Here is a 20,502-nt window from a genome sequence, read left to right as displayed (position 1 = left end):
TTAGTTCTTTCTGTTTACTTATGACAGTAACAGCTATAATAGCTTAACAAATCAATCAATAAAAAGTTATGAAAATTGAAATTTTGAAAACTAAATCCTGACAGGTTCATGCGATAAAGGTAATTTAATGGTAAAATGGCAATTAAATTTTTATTTATAAACTTATGATGTCACGTCACGTCATTTATATTTTTATTAATTTATGAAAATCAACACATAATTTATACTTATTTACAAATATCGATTTATTCGAGGATAACATTTCAGTATCTATTTGGATAAAAATATTTAATATTACTTATATCTGTAAATTTTTGTTTATAGTTAATGAAGTGTTAAAATTGACGACATTGAAATCCAATTTAAACAAAAAGAACTTTTTTTTTTCACGTTAAAATTGATTATATTGAAATTCAAATTAACTGCTATTTAACGTTAAAATACAAAATTTAAACGCACACAATTATTATTCAAGTTTAGTCTTAACCATAATTAATCCTATAATAATTCATGAGGTAATATCTTTATTCTAAATAATTTTCTGTTCAGGAATTTTGCTTTGGCTCCTTCTCTCAGGTGGATAATAGCTTCCGTGACAATCTTGGCACAGAGGGTAAGGGTATTCGGGTAATTTTTCGGTGAACTCGGTTTCTTCTTTCTTACCTCATAAAAACCAAATCCACTTTGGAGTACCTCTCTTGATAATAATTTCCAACACACTTTTCGCAAATCCACTCTTTTCCCCGCCATTCACTTCGCAATTTCTCTTCCAAATCTGTCCCTCTAGGGCTCTCACTCCGTTCCTCTTTCTCTCCCAATCCCTTCCACGTAAACCCTAATTCCCCTCAATTTCAGTCCAGATTTCACCGTTCTCCACGCTTTCATGCCCTTCACGTGACCAATACATGAGCTTCCCAGACACTTCCGACGCCGGTGCCGCCGCGGCCTTCTCCGGCTCCCGAGGCATCGGCCTTTCCAACACCGTCCACTCCGAGCTCGCCGCCTGCCTCCCGCTGCCGTCGCTCCCGGTTTTCTGCGGCGCCTCCGACCAGGACCTCCGCCTCGTTGACTCGCCGGCGCGTCTCAATCGCGTAGACGTGCTCGCGCAGTCCGGCAAGATCGCCGAGCTGCTTCGCCACACCGATGTGTCGTACTTGTAAGCTTCCTCTACCTTCCGTTCGCGTTCTACATTTTTTGCACGTCGAGGTTTTAGTCGTCAGTATGTTGAATAGTTGAATCAGTGAATCTCATAAGCATGTGTTGAATTAGGCTCGAAGTTTCGACTGAATAGTTGTTACTTTTTTCGTGCAACTGAAGCTCGCAGTTCCGAGCTGAAGTTACTTGAATTCGAATTTTCATGTGATTTAGTGTAGCATATGTGATGAGAATTTACTTTTGGTTATCGTACGAAATTTGCGTCTTAGGTACTTGTTTACGATGTGTTTAGTACGTAATAGAGAAATATGTGAGAATAAGAGGAAATGAAGAAAGAAAAGATACAAATAGCGCAAATGGAAATAGGCGAGACATGAAGTTGGAATATAAGTGTTTGGCTCTGAAGAAAAACGAGTGAAATAAAAACATTAATATACATACACACATACACTACACACACACACACACACACACATATATATATATATATATATTTCAAATTATTTTTTAAGTTAAATAACTGGTGATGAACCAGTCATAATTGATTATGAAAAATTGAAAATTAATTGTGATAGGATGATAATCTATTATGAACAATTCGTTACCGATTGTTTTTGGAAAACTAATGATTTCTCATATAAAAGTTATTGATAATCCATTATAAACCACTGAGGTGACTGGAAATGTTACAGTAGAATCTTCACACTGAGTCGTGGAGAAAAAGAATTTGTTAGACTTACTAAACTCTTCCCCGCTTCCTTTCCTTTTTCTAACACATACTGAGACTGTGTTGACGGTTAGAAGCAAAGTTGCTGCCAGGATCCTAGCCAAGGGTTAATGAGAAATGGAGGTGAAAAAGGTCTTTATTGATTGAAGAGGCTTTGTACCTAGGACTAATAAAGATCCAGCAGAATGGGTATAGGCTTTCGAAAAAGATGAAGATGCAAAGGGTAAAGAGAAAAGAAATGTCTTATTTTTGTGATTATAAGATACTTTTGATTGGTAATTATTCCCGATAAGGCTATAAAATCTGTAACAAAACGCATACATCCAAACCGATACCATCATCTCTTTATTTCTTCTCTATATTTTCCCTCCATTTTTCCCGCATACCAAACCTACCTCTAGTTATAGTTCTCTCTCTAAAGAAAATTAAATTAATTTATTTAGATTTAGTTTTTGTTGCCTTTTCACGGGAAGTTTGCATGCTTAGGTTTCAGGCAGATTACTATTGGACTTATAAATAAACGTTGGATGTTATTGTAATAAGTGCATATGCAAGGTCTTGAATTGCAGTTACAGTTTGATTACATTTTGTCATATTGGGGATAATGCAGACAAGTATGGCCACAATTGGGGTTGCTTTGTGCACACTAAAAGTCCTTGATATTCTGACTGAAATTTGGGTCACTGGCTTCTTTTCAAAACCCTGTGCATAAGGTTTACTTTAGTTTGAGAGCTTTACTTAAATTTTTCATATCTTATGAAATTAATGGGAGAAGTTTTTACCACAGTTTACTAGTACATTTTTCTCCAACGAGTTTGGAGTTTTATTCACCATTTTGGTTGAATGTAATGGAAACGGCATTCATTCAAGCTGTTTCCACGTGTCCAATTTCTCTTGTTTTGTTAAAATTTGATGTTTCAGTAAAGGGATAATATTGTTGCCATTATTGTCAATGTTGATTGTGTCGTAACTATTGTATTTATTATTGAATTTAATACAATTCTGTTTAATTTTTTCTTCTGTAGGAATTTAAGAGATGAAGCCAAAGGTGTTCCTTATATATATGTTGAGCCTTTAGAACTCCATGATGAAGTTCTCAGGTGCAATCCTGAAGCATTTGAATACAGCACTGCAGGTAAAAGAGTGCTTGGTTTCTACCCCGAATATCACTAATGTGGATTTTGTTTCAAATCTAATGGAGTTGCTGTTGCTCATTGTTCTATAATAGTCTGACATAAATTGAGGATGTGATTTCTTTGCACTTGGGAAAGTTTAGTCATACTGAGAATTATAATGAAGAGAAACTGCCATAATAGAATGAAGTTAGATTTCATGTTGACAAATTACTGTCCTTTGTACCTTTTAAGATGCCTAATGTGATTTGTTTGTTTGATTAAACTAGAACTTTGTTTTGTGATGTCAAACTTATAAAGTTGTTGACCTTTTCCACCAAAAAGTTATGTTTTACTTTGCTCTTTTGGCTTTCCATTAAATAATTTAATGGTGCTCTGCTTATTGTTTATTGTATTGGTCAAGTTTCTCAGGTCCTGTTAAGGAGCAGATCTCTGGCAGTGCAGTACCTGAAAAGAGGCAATCTGAATCAAGTTTTTCTGTCCCAAGTCAGACTCAGAAAGACTATAATGCAACACATAGTCGCCAGCTTGATAATTTTTCGACAAATGTATTAATATATTATATTATAGTATATATGTTATAGTTTTAGTTGATATTTGATTTTCATTTTTTAATTTTTCAAAATTACTTGGCAGGATATTTCCACGTTGTCTTCTAAAAAATCAAAAGTAAAAAAGAAAGGTGGCGATGGAATATCTATAGCACCTGATTCTGCTGAGCTTCAAGGTTGATGCATACTTGTTTCCTGAAATCTTGCTTTTTAATGTTGTCTGTTCGCTATCTCTATGTTTGTAATCACATTTCTGCTGGCAAATGTGCTGCTTTTACATGTGTAATCAACTGGTATTTGTAACTTTTTTCTAGGTGCCCACATTCAAAAGTTTTGTGAGCTTTTGGAGGACTTATGCAGCAAATCCGAACTAAATAGTGATGACAGAGATGAAGCAGAATGGTTGTCACTGCCTCTTTCTGATCTTAGATTACTTGTCAATGAAATAACATCTATTCGTGAAAAGAAACTTCTGCATTTGGTTCCCATAGAAGTCCTTGTTAGACTATTAAAAGTTCTAGATCACCAGATACATAGAGCCGAGGGCTTGTCAATCGAGGAATGTGATAATAGTGTAAGTTCATGTTGCACTTCTTCTGTATTACTTTGTATTGAATTTCTTTGGCTTGTTTGGATTTAGTTGACATTGGATATGACCTCAAATTTCCAAAAAATTATAAAATCTAACTTCTACATACTATTGAGCTGTAAGAAAAAGCTTAATATCAAAATAGCTATATGTCAGTTTTTTGCAGTTCCGACAATATCATCATAGAATCGAGTTTTGTAGCTGAAGCTCTATTTGAGAGTTCTCTTCACTTTCAATTTTATGATAATGGTCAATAGGAACTCTTGAGGTTCTATATCCAACTTACCTGTTTCTTTGAGGACATCAAATACATAAATTCTTTGTGAGATGAAACTCTCCTTTATAAGCAACCTCTATTCGAAGGAAATACTCGAGTTTTCCTAGGTCTTTCATCTCAATTGGGTTGCCGATTTTTTCTTCAAAACCAATTTCTCTGTTTTATCATTATGCAATAATCATATCATCTGAATAGACTAGCACTATAGTGTTTTACCTCTAATAAAGTGCTTTATGAGTAATGTATGATGGCCTTGGCTTTATTTATTATCTTAAGGAAACTTTTACTTTTGTAAATCTTCTAAACCACGCCTATGGAGATTGTTTAAGACCATTTCAGACCCTCTTTAGGAGAAATACCTTATCCCTTCTACTAAGAGTTTCAAATCCTAAAGGTATCTCAATGTACACTTCTTCTAAAGCTCCCTGAAGAAAAAAATTCTTTACACTCTACTGACTTCAGTTCCAACCAGAATGAGCTGCCAGAGCAAGAACAATTCAAATTACATTTATCTTTGCTATTGGAGGAAATTTCTCCCCATAGTTAATTTCATAAGTTTGAGTGTATCCTTTTGCAATCAACCTGACTTTATATTTGTCTATATTCCCATTTGCTTTATATTTCATTATAAATATCCATGTATACCCTACAACCCTTTTTTGTGTCTTTATTTATTGACAATCTCCCATGTTGAGTTTCTTTCTAATGCAGTCATCACCTCTCTTATAACTGCCTTCAATGTTCACTTTTTATGGTTTCTTAGATTGTGGTAGCAGTTTTTTGTGGCATCAATAGCAATAATAAAACTTTGATGCTTATAAGAGAGATTGTTAGTGCAAACATATTTATTGAGAAATAAGATATTTAACACATGATCTTTTCCTATTTCGATGCATGGGTTAATTCCAAATATCATTTACGTTGTCATTGTTATCTTTAGGGATCCTCACCCCTAAGTTAGGCAACTCTTCTTGCTCCAGAGCCAAAGTGGGTTGTTTCCTTCTTTGATATATTTTTTCAAAAAATGTCTTCTACCTCATTGTAGAAAGAAAAACCATTGCTTCAAGTGTTTTTGTCTCTTGAAGTAGAAGGTCGACAAAAAGGGGTTCTATTTCAAGCAATGTAACATCTATGGTGATAAAGACACGATGATTTGATGATGATAACAATTTATATTCCTGTTTAGTAGGGATAACTAATCATGACATAATTAAGAGTTCCAAGATCTAGTTCACTGCAATTTGGATTATGAGAGTGAACAAGAACAATAAAGACTTGGCAAGGTAGACTTGATACCAAGGGAGAAAAGATAATAAAAGACAGTAAGGACTTGATAGGACTCATGTCATTTAAGACACGGGTGAGTAACCTGTTGATGAGGTATGTGGTGGGTAGCACTACTTTTCCCCAATAGATTTTTGGAACAAACATCTGGAAAACGGGTGCTCCAGCTACATTTTTGTGAAACTCCACTTTTGTTGTGGAGTGCAACATATGTTAATAATAATAATACCATTGATGCTTTTTTCAAATTGATTTTTGACAAGACGAAAAGAAATAATAAAGGTTTGAAATACCCCATATTTACTTTGCATGATGTGACATGGGTATAGTTGTCAATAAAAGTAACAAACTCCTTAGTAAACTAATTAGGGACAAAGATTTGATAAGGCTGAATGAGGGATGTTTCTGAAACCATATTTTGGAACTTTCCAGTGATTTTGATGTTGCTTGTTAGCTAATGACCTTCTTTGTCCTTGTATTCTACTATTTACAACCCAATTTACTCTTTAGTGATTAAAATTGTCTTTCTCGCCTAGTAGATAAGGGGTACACTCAAGTTTATGGCCTCAACTACTATGAAACTTTTTCTCCTATGGCTAATATCATTACTATTTGTCTTTTCCTTGCTATTGATGCCATTCTCCATTGGCCTCTTAACCATCTTGACATAAAAAATGCCTTTCTTCATGGTAATTTGGAGGAGTAGATTTACATGGAACAACCTCTTGGATTTGTTGCTTAGGGAGAGTCTAGTTTGGTTTGTAAAGTACATCATTCACTATATGGTTTGAATCAATCACCCCAAGTTTAGTTTGGTAAGTTTAGTCATATTGTGTCAATTTTTGGACAAAAACAGAGTGAGACAAATCTTTTAGTTTTTTATTCCATTACTTCTCTTGGCAAGTGCATTTATCTTGTGGTCTTTGTTGATGATATTGTTATTATAGGAAATGATATCACTAGAATTACTTGGTTAAAAAAGCATTTATTCAACCACTTTCAGATCAAAGATCTGGGCTATCTAAAATATTTTCTTGGTATTCAAGTTTAGTTAAAAGGTGTCATCATTTGACAAAGAAAATATGCTATTGATATTTTGGAGGAAATATGCTTGTCAAATTGCAAACCCCTTGATAGTCTTATGAACTCAAATAAGAAGTTAATGAGAGACAGAGGTGAACAATTCTCAAATCATGAGGTAGAAGGTTGATTGGAAACTTATTTAGTTGAGTCAATTTATGCATAACCCTCATTGATTTCTAGAATGCAGTGCTTTACATTCTTAGATATGTAAAAGGGAACCCATGAAAAGAATTGTTGTATGAGAACTAGGGAAATACTAAAGTCTTAAGATATTGTGATGTAGATTGGGCTTGTTGTCCCATTGAAAGAAGATCTACCATATGATATTGTGTATTCCTTGGAGGGAATCTTATATCTTGAAAAAGTAGGAAATAGAGTGTTGTTGCCTGATCTGGTGTTGAAGTGGAATATAGATCTATGACCATGGCTACATGTAAACTTGTGTGGATTAAACAACACTTTAGAGTTAAAATTTTGAGAAAATTATCATATTAAGTTATACTATGACAATCAAGTAGCTCTTTTTCATATTGCCTCCAATTTCGTGTTTCATGAAAGAACTAAACATATAGAAATTAATTGTCATTTGTTAGAAATAAATTATTGACCAAGGATCTCATTACAGAGTTTGTCAGTTGTAATGAACAACTTGTAGACATTCTAAATAAATCTCAATGAGGACCTAGGATTCAATTTCTATGGTCGAAGCTTGGTGCATATGATCTATATGCTCCAGTTTGAAGGGGAGTGTTGATATATAATGTTACTTTGTTGTTATTTCCATGGAAGTTGAATCATGAATCGTATCGTATACCAGAGAGCTTAAATTTTGAATCATGAATCATATTGTATCATGAATTGTAAGATTCATAAACATTAAAAAAATTCAGTTTTTACTTAAATATATAAGATATATAAATATGCAAAGATACAACTAATAATAAAACAATCTCATAGTCAAATATAGTGGTTGTATCTATGTGTATATACGACATAGTTTCACAATTTCAGCAACACAACCTTCAAAAAACAATGTGGTTGCTGCATAAGATTTCTTTAACTATGGCTATATGCTATTGAACAAATTATGCATTATATCCATCCAAAAAATAACTGTTGTTGCTCCTTGTATCCTAAACAACCTCAAAAACATTCTATTATGGAATGCAAAATGTGTTTTCGAGCACATGTTTTCAAGCACAATAATGTTAATAAGTAACGTTAATAAGTTTCAATGTGCGAAAAAATAAAGGGGGGAAAATTAGGGTTTCAATTTGGGGGTAAATCTGTAGGGGGGAAATTAGGGTTCAAATTGGAGGTAAATCTTTAAGCGGAAAATTAGGATTTCAAATTGGGATAAATTCGTATCGTGAATCGAATCATGATTCGCACGATTCACACTAGTATCATATGATATGAGTACGATACGGGAGTAAAACTATACAACTCACGATTCATATTGCTAGGGACCTGAATCATTTCGTATCGTGAATAGTAAGATACTTATTACATACATACTACACTAGTTATTTCTTTTTGTATGTACCCAACTTTAGGGTTAGGCTGTAAGTTATGTACCTTGCCACTTTTTATAACCATATGTGTGTGTGTGTGTGTATATATATATATATATATATATATATATATATATATGTATGTATGTATGTATGTATGTACACACATCAATAAAAGGTAAAACAATGTTTAGTTGAAGACACTGAATTTTGCCCATCTTATTTATTGAAGTGTAATGTCGTGAAATACACATTAAGAAGGGAAAACATTATTGAATAATTTAAATTTTTCGTATGATGAAAAACACAAAGTTGAGTATTGCAATAGACGATTCTAAAGTTATATTCCCTCTCGTATATGATCTTATGAAGACCCACTTATTGTCAGGAAAGAGCATGTGTCGGAGAATTTCATGCTCCAAAGATCATTAGGTACCCAAAGGAATGATTTTCACCCTAGATTGACAAAGTAGTGGCCAACAACAATTGTGGTTGTTTACACGGCAGCAGAAACAAAGCCTCTAAGATCAAGAACTCTTATAGAAACTATTGGATAGAGCGCTTAAATTGTTGGATCGAACGCTTATTATTAGACCAAAAGTTATAACTTATATTCAAGATACAACTTTTGTTACTTAAGAGTGTAGTACCCCAAATGTTATGACTCAATTGTGACTTGACCTACTTGACTTCTGCCACATGACAATTGATGTTCCCTCCAACAATCACCCCTCTAGGAATCAAACTCTTTGATTGTGACTTCAACAACTTGACTTTTGTTATGAAACAATTGATAAAACTTGTAACCATCTCCCCTTAGCATTTGCTATATTGGGAATCAAACATGAGATGAGTCCTTGAATTTGATTCCATCTTAATAAGATCTAACTCAATCTCATAACATTAACTTGAAAGGTGAGGTTTGCACACACTTATGTGCTATAATTTGGCCATATCTCTAGTTGATGTGAAATCTTTAACGCTTAGGTTACTAGGCACGGTCAATCTTAGTATTGCTAGAATGGATTGTGATTTACATGTGTCTAGGTTGCCTTGTCATTTACTATTCCCATTCATGAACAAACTATTCATAATATATAAGCCTAGAATCTTTACATTCTAAGCTATTTTTATTCTATTTTCTTTGGTCAGGATAATCAAATACAACAGTTAGAGAAACCATTAGAAATGACCTTGCTATATATACTGAATGGATTTATTTAAAATTTATCTTTTGATAGATCTGAACAGTATTGTTTGGTTCATGTAGTTGAACACACTATTTTGTTAATGCATATGGTTGCAGGCTGTTTTTTAATCATAATTTATGTATTGAATTTATATTAATGACTTTTTCTTTTTGCTTTTGATATTTCTTTCAGTCAGATTCAGAATTAGTTTCATCTGTTTTTATTGCGTTGGAGTCCATTCATGCTGCATTAGCAGTGATGGCTCATACTGATATGCCAAAGCAACTTTATAAAGAAGAGGTATTTTCTTTGTTTATGCTATTTTCAAGCAAATTTTACTACTATGAATAACAGGAATTTATTAGAACTGGAGAAACAGGTATTTACAAAGAAAAAGCTCCTTCAGCTGGAGAAAGTATTTTGTCTATGTGTGAAATCAATGATTTTATTTATTTAGCTTTCATTTTTGTTTTAAACTATAGTCTATAATGTCTGAAAGTAATTTATGCATGCCAGATAATTGAGAGAATTCTGGAGTTTTCTAGGCGTCAGATAATGGATGTTATGTGTGCATGTGACCCATCATATCGGGCCTTACATAGACCTGGTGAAAACACTGGATTTGAAGGTTAGTCCTACCAGTTTTAGTATGCTACTGGAAGTGCAATACTTTTCTTTTAAATGGTATCTGACTTTAGTTGTTTTACTTAATGTCATATTTCAATTTCTCCGAGGTCCAACGTGGGATGGCACAGTTCACATAAAGTGTATTACAGGGCCTGTTGGGGGACCTTGAAATGGAGGGAGATAATTCCTCGGTGGTTTTCAAACTCCTAATCTCTATATATTTTTTTTTCCAGTAGATGATTATGAAGAAAATGATGTTGAATTTGGTTCAGCGAGCAAGAAACGACGCACTAACAAGACTTTGAAGTTGAAGAAATCGGCATCAAGCAGGTCTGGTTATTTTTGGTCTCATCATATATCCTTTATGTTGGTTTTCTTGTGCATCTACAGTTATAGTTAGTTTAGTTGGTATTATTCTTGTTCACATTATTTTCTTATTGGTCCTTGCTTTATTAGGGTCTCTACTGCTGTGAATACTATCCTTCAGAAGTTATGCACTGTTCTTGGGCTTCTCAAAGATTTATTGTTAATAGAGAGGTTATCAGATAGTTGCATTCTACAACTTGTAAAAACAAGTATTACAACATTTTTGGTTGATAATATCCAGCTTTTGCAACTGAAGGCAATCAGTTTACTCAGTGCGGTACTGATACTTCTCTTTTACAGCTCTGATTGTTATCTTTCATGCACATATGGTGGTTCTAATGTTCTTTCATAATTTTGAGCATATGCTCTTATATAATTTGTTATTCCAATATGGTGGTGCAGATATTCTATTTATATATACAACATCGCATTTATGTGATAGATGAAATGGTTCAGCTTCTATGGAAATTACCTTATTCAAAACGAGCTTTAAGGTCTTATCATGTACGTGAGGAAGAGCCAAGGCAGATCCAAATGGTTACTGCTTTGCTGATTCATTTGATTCATTGTAGTGCTAACCTGCCTGATGCTTTAAGAAAAGCATCAAATGGTAATTCTGTATTAGAAGCCTCTGTTGATGCTAGTACTCCAATTAAATCCCACGAGGCAGTTACAGAAGCCTGCTGTCTGTTTTGGAGTCGTGTACTTCAACGCTTTGCAAGTGTAAAGACTCAGGATGCTTCTGAGCTGAAATCCATAATAGAGAATCTTGTTACCGATTTACTGACGACTCTAAATTTACCTGAATATCCTGCTTCAGCTCCTATTCTTGAGGTAGATCATGTGTGGGTGTGTTCTTGCTGGGATCTGCATATTATTTGTATACGTATTATTTTGGTAAATTGCATTAACTTAGTTTACCTTGAGAGTTGTTTCAGGTTCTCTGTGTCCTACTACTTCAGAATGCTGGGCCAAAATCTAAGGATGTCTCTGCACGTACCATGGCAATTGATATTCTTGGTATAATTGCTGCAAGGTTGAAGCGTGATGCTTTGGTTTGTAGCCAGGAGAAGTTATGGATACTTCAGGATTTCCTTAGTCCTGATGCTCATGCTGAGCATCAAGCAAAAGATATATGTTGCGTCTGTTTAGGGGGAAGGGTTGAAAACCTGTTTACATGTCATGGTTGCCAGAGGCTTTTTCATGCTGATTGCCTGGGCATTAAAGAACATGAAATTTCAAGCCGAAACTGGTCCTGCCAGACATGCATCTGTCATAAGCAACTACTGGTATTGCAATCATGTTGCAATTCGCAGAACAAGAATAATCTGAAAAAGAATTCAAAAGCGTCAAAGGATTCTGAAGTTTCTATGCACGACATTGTTCAACAGTTACTTTTGAATTACCTTCAAGATGTCACCTCTCCTGATGATCTGCATCTTTTCATTTGCTGGTTAGTATTTGTGACAGATCTTCTAATTGACATTTTTGTTATATATATGCAAAGGTAATGCTTGTGTAAATGTGCAGGTTTTATCTTTGCCTGTGGTACAAAGATGATTCCAATTGTGAGCAGAAGTCTATTTATTACATTGCAAGAATGAAATCAAAAATCATAGTACGGGATTCTGGTGCTGTATCTTCTATGCTGACAAGGGATTCAATCAAGAAGATTACTTTAGCTTTGGGCCAAAACAGTTCATTTTGCCGAGGGTTTGATAAAATTCTTCACACGCTTCTGGTCTGTTGATATTCATCCTTTCTTTCCCCAATTTGTTTAAAAATTGTTCTTTGCTAATCTTTCTTATGATGTGTGCAGGCAAGCTTGAGGGAGAACTCTCCAGTTATTAGGGCTAAGGCTTTAAAAGCAGTAAGTTTAGAATATTATTTTTAAGTTTTCTGCTTTCCAGTGAAAACGGGATGCTTAATAGTTTCTTGATACCAAAGTAATCTTTTCTGATTTTCATTTAATACAATTAATATAATGAGCAGGTAAGTATCATTGTAGAGGCTGATCCAGAGGTATTGGGAGATAAGCGTGTGCAGTCAGCTGTTGAAGGAAGGTTCTGTGATTCTGCAATATCTGTTAGAGAAGCAGCATTGGAACTTGTTGGTAGGCATATTGCTTCACATCCTGATGTGGGTTTTAAGGTATGTGGGTCACCGGATCTTTCCTTTATGGTCAATGAGAAAACTGGTCCTTTCTTTTGTAAACATAACTGGTATGGAGAAGAGACATTCCATGATGAATTGTTAAAACATTTTTATCAATTGTGTTTCGTAGTATTTTGAGAAGATTGCTGAGAGAATAAAGGATACTGGTGTAAGTGTTCGAAAACGAGCTATAAAAATCATTCGAGATATGTGCACTTCAGATGCTAACTTCTCTGGATTTACAAGAGCTTGCACAGAGATAATTACACGTGTTAGTGATGATGAAGCTAGCATCCAGGTATTTTAAATTCTTTCTTCCCAACATATGGCCGTGTTTTATAGCATTGGTGATGATATGTAATATTTATGCGTTTCATTTGTACTCTTTAATTTAATACTAGTCATTGGTTATGAGCGTGTACTTATTTGATGTTAAGCCTGGGAACTGTGTGTTAATTCTTTTGTCAATGCTCTCACTCGCATTATATTAAGATGTTCTCCTTGTTGTGCAGGACCTTGTTTGCAAAACTTTCAGTGAATTCTGGTTTGAGGAGCCTCATGGTTCCCAAACTCAGAGCTTTGGGGATGGTAGTACTGTTCCACTTGAGATAGTTAAGAAAACAGAGCAAATTGTTCAAATGTTAAGAGGAATGCCCAATAATCAACTTCTTGTAACTGTAATAAAGCGCAATTTGGCACTTGATTTTTTGCCTCAGTCTGCAAAAGCCACAGGGATCAATCCGGTGTCTCTTGCTACAGTACGTAAGCGGTGTGAGTTAATGTGCAAATGCTTGCTGGAGAAGATGTTGCAGGTATGTTAGTATTTTGGTTGTGCCACTACGTTTGGCTACTTTGATGTTAACATGACTGTTTTTGTTCATTATCAGGTTGAGGAAATGAACAGTGATGAAGTTGAAGTGCGTGCACTTCCATATGTGTTGCTCCTGCATGCATTTTGTCTTGTGGACCCTACTCTCTGTGCACCAGCTTCAAACCCTTCCCAATTTGTTGTTACATTGCAGCCATATCTGAAGACTCAGGTATATATTGACCTGCTCTGGTGTTATTGTGAATTGAGCAATGTTCCTCTTTTATTGGTTTAATTAGTATCATTCATGTACTGGAGGTCATTTTCAGCCATGCTATGTCATATCCATATTGGGGTGGTTGTTTTGAACTTTGGGTGAGCTATGGGGCTAAAATGTATATTTGATAAAATTGTACCAGTAGATTAGAAGGTAGAAGATAATAGATGCTTGTATTGTGCAGCAGCACCAACTATGAAATCCAACAATTCACCCAAGTAAACCATGGCAGCTGGGTATCATAGTATCTAGATGTGGACAAGGAGGCATACAATAGTATGTGAGCTGCAACTATGGTGAAAGAGCTTAAAATAGTTAGGTTAGTTGATAATTGAGCATGCCATGACGATTTAGGGATCTCATGTAGAACTTTATGACCTTAGCCTGTGGGTGGACCTTAATGTGCATCTAAAATGTCTTTTATAGTGTGACCAATGCCACAGTTAGTCCCATATATGTGACTTGTTATCAAGAAAAAGAATTGGAATATGTTGGATGGAGATTCTACATCTACTAGAGAAATGACCAAATCATAATATATAAGTGGGTGCCAACCTTACCTTACAAAGTTGTTTTGTGAGGTTGATTTACATCTAAAGACTATCCTTTTTTAAGCAAAATTCTCTTCCACACCTTGTTTTGGATTTGGTCTTGATCTTTTTATTACTCATGTAGCTTTTGGTCTATGATGTTTGATTATATTTCTCTAGTAGTTTTCATTTTTTAGCCTACAAGAAAGTATAATCTGAAAATGACAAAAAGGCACCATATATTTTTTTCAGGTTGACAATCGTATGGTTGCGCAGCTGCTTGAGAGTATACTATTCATAATTGATGCTGTGCTGCCCATGCTTGGGAAGTTACCTCCAATTATTGTTGGGGAACTTGAGCAAGATTTAAAACAAATGATTGTCCGGCATTCTTTCTTGACTGTTGTCCATGCCTGTATCAAGTACTTACAGTTTCTTACCATTATTTTCCTCAGTTAGCTCTGTTATTTTACTTATTTTCTGCCTTATCCTGCAATTGACTAGCTGATAGATTCACGCGATGTGGAGTTTTCTGATTTTTCTTGATGGATAATAGTTTATAGTTGCTGAATATGTCTGTGAAGCTTGATGTTAGAATATCTAAATGTTTTTTCTTATGTAATACATAAATACCAATGCGAAAACATGTGACTTTCAGCATTTTTTGACTTTATTTTGTGAAAATTTTCTGAAATCTTTGAACTGCACGTAATGTTTTAATTTGCAATTATAGTATGTGTTACTTTTTGGAATCGTAGAAAATTTGTTTTTCTTTCCTTTAACAGAAGGAATTTGCTTGCCTTTTCATCTATATATTGATCTTATTACTTTTTCTTTATCAGATGCCTCTGCTCTGCGAGTAAAATGTCTGGAAAGGGGGCTGTTGTGGTTGAACAACTTGTTCAGTTCTTCTTCAAATGTTTGGATACTCAGGCTGTTGATAACAAGCAGGTTTATTGAAAGATTCATATTAAAATTTATTTTTTGATATAGTGTATCTAATATTGGAGCTAACCTCCAATTCTTAGCAATGTTTTTCAACTTTCAGAAAATATGAAATTGTATTTCAAAATCATTCTGTAGCATTGTTTTCATTTTTTCCTTATTTACGTGTTTCACGGCTAGGTAGGGCAAATGTTTTCCTGACAAGACTTAAGAGGGCGGGTAGGTGTCTGTGCATGGTAAGAGCCTACCCAGTCTTAACATGCATGGGTCACTAGTCAATGTCTGGTCTTAGAAACCTTAGACTCCACATGTCCACTTTTGGGCTTGAAAGCGATGTTAAATTGTTCCACATAGGCTTAGAGTATGGTCAAAATACTCATTAGTACAGGAATATGATACATGCATGGGATACTGTGCGATGCATATCCTACTAGGTGATACACTTTTAATATAAGCGCATGCTATAAGATATATATATATATATATATATATATATATATATATATATATATATATATATATATATATATATATAGTTAAAAATGTATAGAAGTTCTTAAAACATGATAAATATAAATTGCAATTGTGTGCATCTAAATTGAAATTACATTTCTTAAACATTTCCAAAATAAAAATATAAAAAGTCATTGTCATTATATAAGTATTTGTGCTTCATAAGTTTGGATACTTCATAAAAAATATAACGGTAAAGTATCCTAGGATATTGTGATCAGATATGTATTAGACACGTAGACATGAAACAAATGGAAGTATTGGTGCTTCATAACTCCTAAGGACCTATCCTCTCACCTTCAGCTAACTTCTGGGCTTGAGTTTGTTCTACTTCATTTCTAACATTTCCTTTTTGGTGAAGGGGCATTTTTTTGGGGTGAGTGAGGTTGGTACTTTTTCTTATGGTACATAAAATGAATTTGATTTCAGCATTTAATTATGTCTTTTAAAAAGTTGTAGGATCATGCTAAAAGATGCATGATGTAGTTTATATATAATGAACTCTTCCTGTTATGTGGACCATTCATCTGACAAGTGGCAACTTAATTAGTGTCAAGGGAGGCTGTTATTTCTTGTAGATTATAGCTCGTTTAGAGAATTGTGGTTATGAACATGAAACTTGCAATGTATTTTTTTGTTATGGAGTTTTTATACTTATATTTAACTTGATGAATGCTTTATTTTAAAATTGGATTTAAAATAAAATTTATTGTTCCATGCTATTTACAGAAAGTTGGACGATCTCTCTTTTGTCTTGGGTTACTTATCCGTTATGGTAATCGATTGTTAGCAAACTCCAGTAATAAACTTGTTGATTTTGGAAGCAGTGTCAGACTGTTTATTAAGCATCTGTCTGCGGAGGATTTTGTTGTCAAAGTTAGATCTTTGCAGGTATGATTTATTTTTTAACTTTGCTCTTATCCCAGTTTAATCTGGAAGTGTATTAATGTTTTATTGTAACTCTTGTAGGCACTAGGGTTTGTTTTAATTGCTAGGCCGGAATATATGTTGGAAAGTTATGTTGGAAAAATACTGGAGGAAACATTATCCTCTGCTGCTGATACTCGTCTTAAGGTAATATATTTTCCCTGATATATGTGTACTTATACTTCGGTATATACTAAACTTTTTGCTGTAAATCAGATTCAAGGATTACAAAACATGTACGAGTATCTTCTAGATGCTGAAAGCCAAATGGGAACTGATAAAGGTGATGATAACGTTGCTGGTTACACAGTAGGAGCTGGACAGATTGTCCCTGTTGCTGCTGGTGCCGGTGATACAAACATATGTGGGGGTATAGTTCAGTTATATTGGGATAATATTTTGGGCAGATGTTTGGATTTCAATGAACAAGTTCGTCAATCAGCCCTGAAGGTCAGATCTAGTTTCTATATTGGTTCAGATTCAATACTCTTAATCCAAATGTAATCGAACAATTAAATCACTTCTTTGGAGACGGTTAATAAACATATGCATGTGTGTGTATTGTATTTACTATTGTTTAAATTCTTCCAAGTCTTTTGGAATGATGGGGTGAGGTAAAGGATATGAGTAATTAGATAGATGCTTTTCAGAGGAGTTTAAAGGTGAATCTTGCAAGTGCTAGTTATCAGTCTCTTGGAATGTGGTCTAAATTATTTTTGAAGCTTATTTTCTTTGGAAGATTAAGAGTCTAGCTTTGCGAACGAAGAGATGTGACATCCAATGGACTTTCTCTGAAAGCAAGAAATTATTGCCGTGGTCCAAGTTTCATTTGAATATGTAGGCAATGTTAAAACAATCAGGGCTGAAGCATTCCTTTTAAAATGGTCTAGTTTTCTTTTACTACATATAAAATAAGAGATTTGTTAATAATGCAGATTGTTGAAATTGTGCTGCGTCAAGGTCTTGTTCATCCAATCACCTGTGTTCCGTATCTAATAGCACTTGAAACAGATCCTCTGGAGTCAAATTCAAAGTTGGCTCATCATCTCCTGATGAACATGAATGAAAAGTATATCTCTTGTGTATTGTTCTGGTGATGTAATGCATGTTACCTTGGGTTGTATTAGCTAAGCTAGTTAAAGAATTTTTCAGGTATCCTGCATTTTTTGAAAGCCGCTTGGGTGATGGACTTCAAATGTCATTTATGTTTATGCAATCTATCAGTGGTGGTTCTGAAAATGTTGACACTAAGATCCAATCTAAGATGCCTATTTCTGGAAAAGGGAAGCCTGAGGCTGGGCCGCTTGCTCAAGCAAAACTTGGGGTTTCTCGAATATACAAGCTCATCCGAGGGAACCGGGTATCAAGGAACAAATTTTTGTCCTCAATTGTGAGGAAATTTGATAATCCAAGATGGAATAAATTAGTAATTGCTTTCTTAACGTAAGTACTGTCTGTTGCTATTTTTTGTTTCTTTATATAGGTTCTTACATGACCTTTTAGTTGGTTTTTCCACAGATACTGCACGGAAGTCCTAGCATTGCTGCCATTCATTTCACCCGATGAGCCCCTTTATTTAATCTATGCTATCAATCGAATAGTTCAAGTAAGGGCCGGACCACTAGAAGCGAATTTTAAAGCCTGGAGTTCAAGCATTTCAAATTACGGTACACCTTATGGAAATGGAATGCATCAACAGGCGCCAGAAGAGTCTACTGTTACAACCCAAGTAATGTCAGTGGATTTGAATGGATCAATACAACAAAATATAGATGCTCATCTCAATTCCAATGACTTGAGATCCCTGGATTTAAATGGATCAAATCACCAGCAGCTAGATTATTCGTATATGGGTAGCCCAGATACAAACCCGCATTCTACGGGTTACACAGATTTTTACTTCTCAAAAGATGATCTAGAGAAAGTTCAGGTATTCTGGAACTGGAACCCACGGTCATTAATTTGGTCGGTAATTATTTGTTCGAGGAAAAATGTTTTAAAGTTTTGCTAATGGAAACCCTTGCCCAAACTAAGAATGTCAAATGTTTTAAGAATGCTGCCTAAACATCAGAATATGTATATGTGCTCATTTTGTTACCTGTGATTGTGCAGGCCGACTGTTTATCAGCAATTGCATTGCAGCTTCTTTTAAAGCTTAAGAGACACCTAAAAATCATGTATAGTCTGGACGATGCCCGTTGTCAGGTAAATTATACAGTGCATCTCTCATCATCAATTACGCAAGAGTTAAATGTTGTTCATCCTTGACTCGGATATTATGGGTACAAAACTAACTTCTCAATCTGAAATGTGCTCCCACTTGTTCAGGCATATTCTCCTACTGAACTACCAAAACCTGGAGAGGTTATCTCCAGACAGAATATAGGCTTTAGTATAGGTGAATCCCAATTCAGTTTGCCTACGACACCGCAAGAATTGGTACAAAGATATCAGGTACGATAGCTTCTGAGAATGTATTTCCCTTTGATAAACTTGTGACATTGAGGGTTTGTTTAGCCATTGTTTGTGATTTGTTGCACCAGGAATTTAAGCATGCTTTGAGAGAAGACACCGTTGATTATTCACACTACACTGCAAATATAAAACGTAAGAGACCTACAAGTACTCCAAGGAAAGTTCAAGCTCGGAAAGCTGTATATGTGTCAAGTGGGAACTACAACGAGGAAGATGACGATGCGGATTATAGCGGTGGAAGTACGATGCGGCATATAACATTTAGCGGCAGCCGCAGGAGTAGCCTTAGAAGCTCTAGGCAATATTGATTTGATGTAATTACATGATAGATAGGCTAACTTGTACATTAAATAGGAAGAAAAAAAGTACAGAATAGGATGAGAGCCTACAGCATAGGGGTTGTTAAGGAAACAGAATTTAGGCTAAGTATGGACATTATAATGATTTTTCTCTGTTTCCTTCTGTAATTTCCATTTTAATATAGTGCCTGCATTCTTTTGTTGATTAACATTTTTCTTATTTCCATTATTATATCGCTTTTCTTAACATCTCTCTTCTCTATTTTTAGCTCCATCTCTAATCAAACAAACTGATAACGACACAAGTGGAAAATCGTTCGTTCGGGGACGTTGCAGCTATTTTTAGAGTTTCCTTTTTGAATGGATACAATTTCTTTCACCACGCTACCTTTGTTCACCATTCACTGTATAAAAAAAATACATTTTCTTCTAAATCTTTTAATTCACAATATAGTTTTATACAAATTTTAAATTAACTAATTTGTAAAATACTATACAAAATAATAAAAAGTTTTCGAAAACAACAAATCTGAAGTGTATTTTTTGGATAGAATAATTCATAATTGAAGCAAAACACATAATCTAGAAGGTGGTTTGAAAAAGTAAGATCTTTTATTTAAGTAATAACAAGGTGAAATTAATACTAATACCTAATTACAAGGTGAAATTAATAAATGTGACAAGAATATACGCCAGTGGAAAATATTTGTTATGCTAAGTGGAGATTTTTCAATCACATTTTGTATAAGTGACTTTTTAGAAGTAAATCTAGGTTAAGGGACTGTCAAACTAATTTTTCACTATTCTAATACCTAATACCGATTTATTGAATCAAAATATTTTAGCAAATGTTTTGTATTTACTCAGAATCAGAATTCTTAATCACATGTATAAGGATCCACCATGCCATACCAAGCTAATTTTAGTTTGCCAATTTCTTTATTTTATTTTTCTGTAAGTGATTATAAGGAAATTTTTTAAACAGTTTTAATGCTTCATTATCAATTTATAATCGAGATCAATGAAATAAAATTTATTTATTTTTATTAAAATTCACATGTTAGACATCACTATCAAT

General features: G+C 34.4%; 1 protein-coding gene across 2 annotated transcripts; it reads left to right on the top strand.

The window, feature by feature from the left end:
• Positions 1 to 701: 701 nt before the first annotated feature.
• LOC114181246 (sister chromatid cohesion protein SCC2) lies at positions 702 to 19,633 on the top strand. Of its 2 annotated transcripts, none has more exons than XM_028067649.1 (28): positions 702 to 1,156; positions 2,908 to 3,017; positions 3,427 to 3,563; positions 3,652 to 3,742; positions 3,881 to 4,140; positions 9,696 to 9,803; positions 10,020 to 10,131; positions 10,367 to 10,460; positions 10,587 to 10,773; positions 10,899 to 11,330; positions 11,435 to 11,949; positions 12,027 to 12,237; positions 12,316 to 12,366; positions 12,489 to 12,647; positions 12,781 to 12,948; positions 13,163 to 13,462; positions 13,538 to 13,690; positions 14,518 to 14,687; positions 15,108 to 15,216; positions 16,453 to 16,614; positions 16,693 to 16,797; positions 16,867 to 17,100; positions 17,586 to 17,719; positions 17,803 to 18,093; positions 18,169 to 18,580; positions 18,763 to 18,855; positions 18,979 to 19,104; positions 19,194 to 19,633. In XM_028067649.1, the coding sequence occupies exons 1-28, from the start codon at positions 906 to 908 to the stop codon at positions 19,431 to 19,433; spliced, it is 5,415 nt and encodes a 1,804-aa protein (XP_027923450.1). In that variant the 5' UTR covers positions 702 to 905; the 3' UTR covers positions 19,434 to 19,633. The 2 variants fall into 2 exon arrangements, with proteins under 2 accessions (XP_027923450.1, XP_027923449.1); XM_028067648.1 differs by having other exon boundaries at positions 10,364 to 10,460.
• Positions 19,634 to 20,502: the final 869 nt, after the last annotated feature.

The sequence above is a fragment of the Vigna unguiculata genome, chromosome 4, assembly GCF_004118075.2.
Source record: "Vigna unguiculata cultivar IT97K-499-35 chromosome 4, ASM411807v1, whole genome shotgun sequence".
Taxonomy (NCBI): Eukaryota; Viridiplantae; Streptophyta; class Magnoliopsida; order Fabales; family Fabaceae; genus Vigna; species Vigna unguiculata.
The sequence above is the reverse complement of the archived record's forward strand: the minus strand, read 5'-3'. Positions and strand labels throughout refer to the sequence as shown.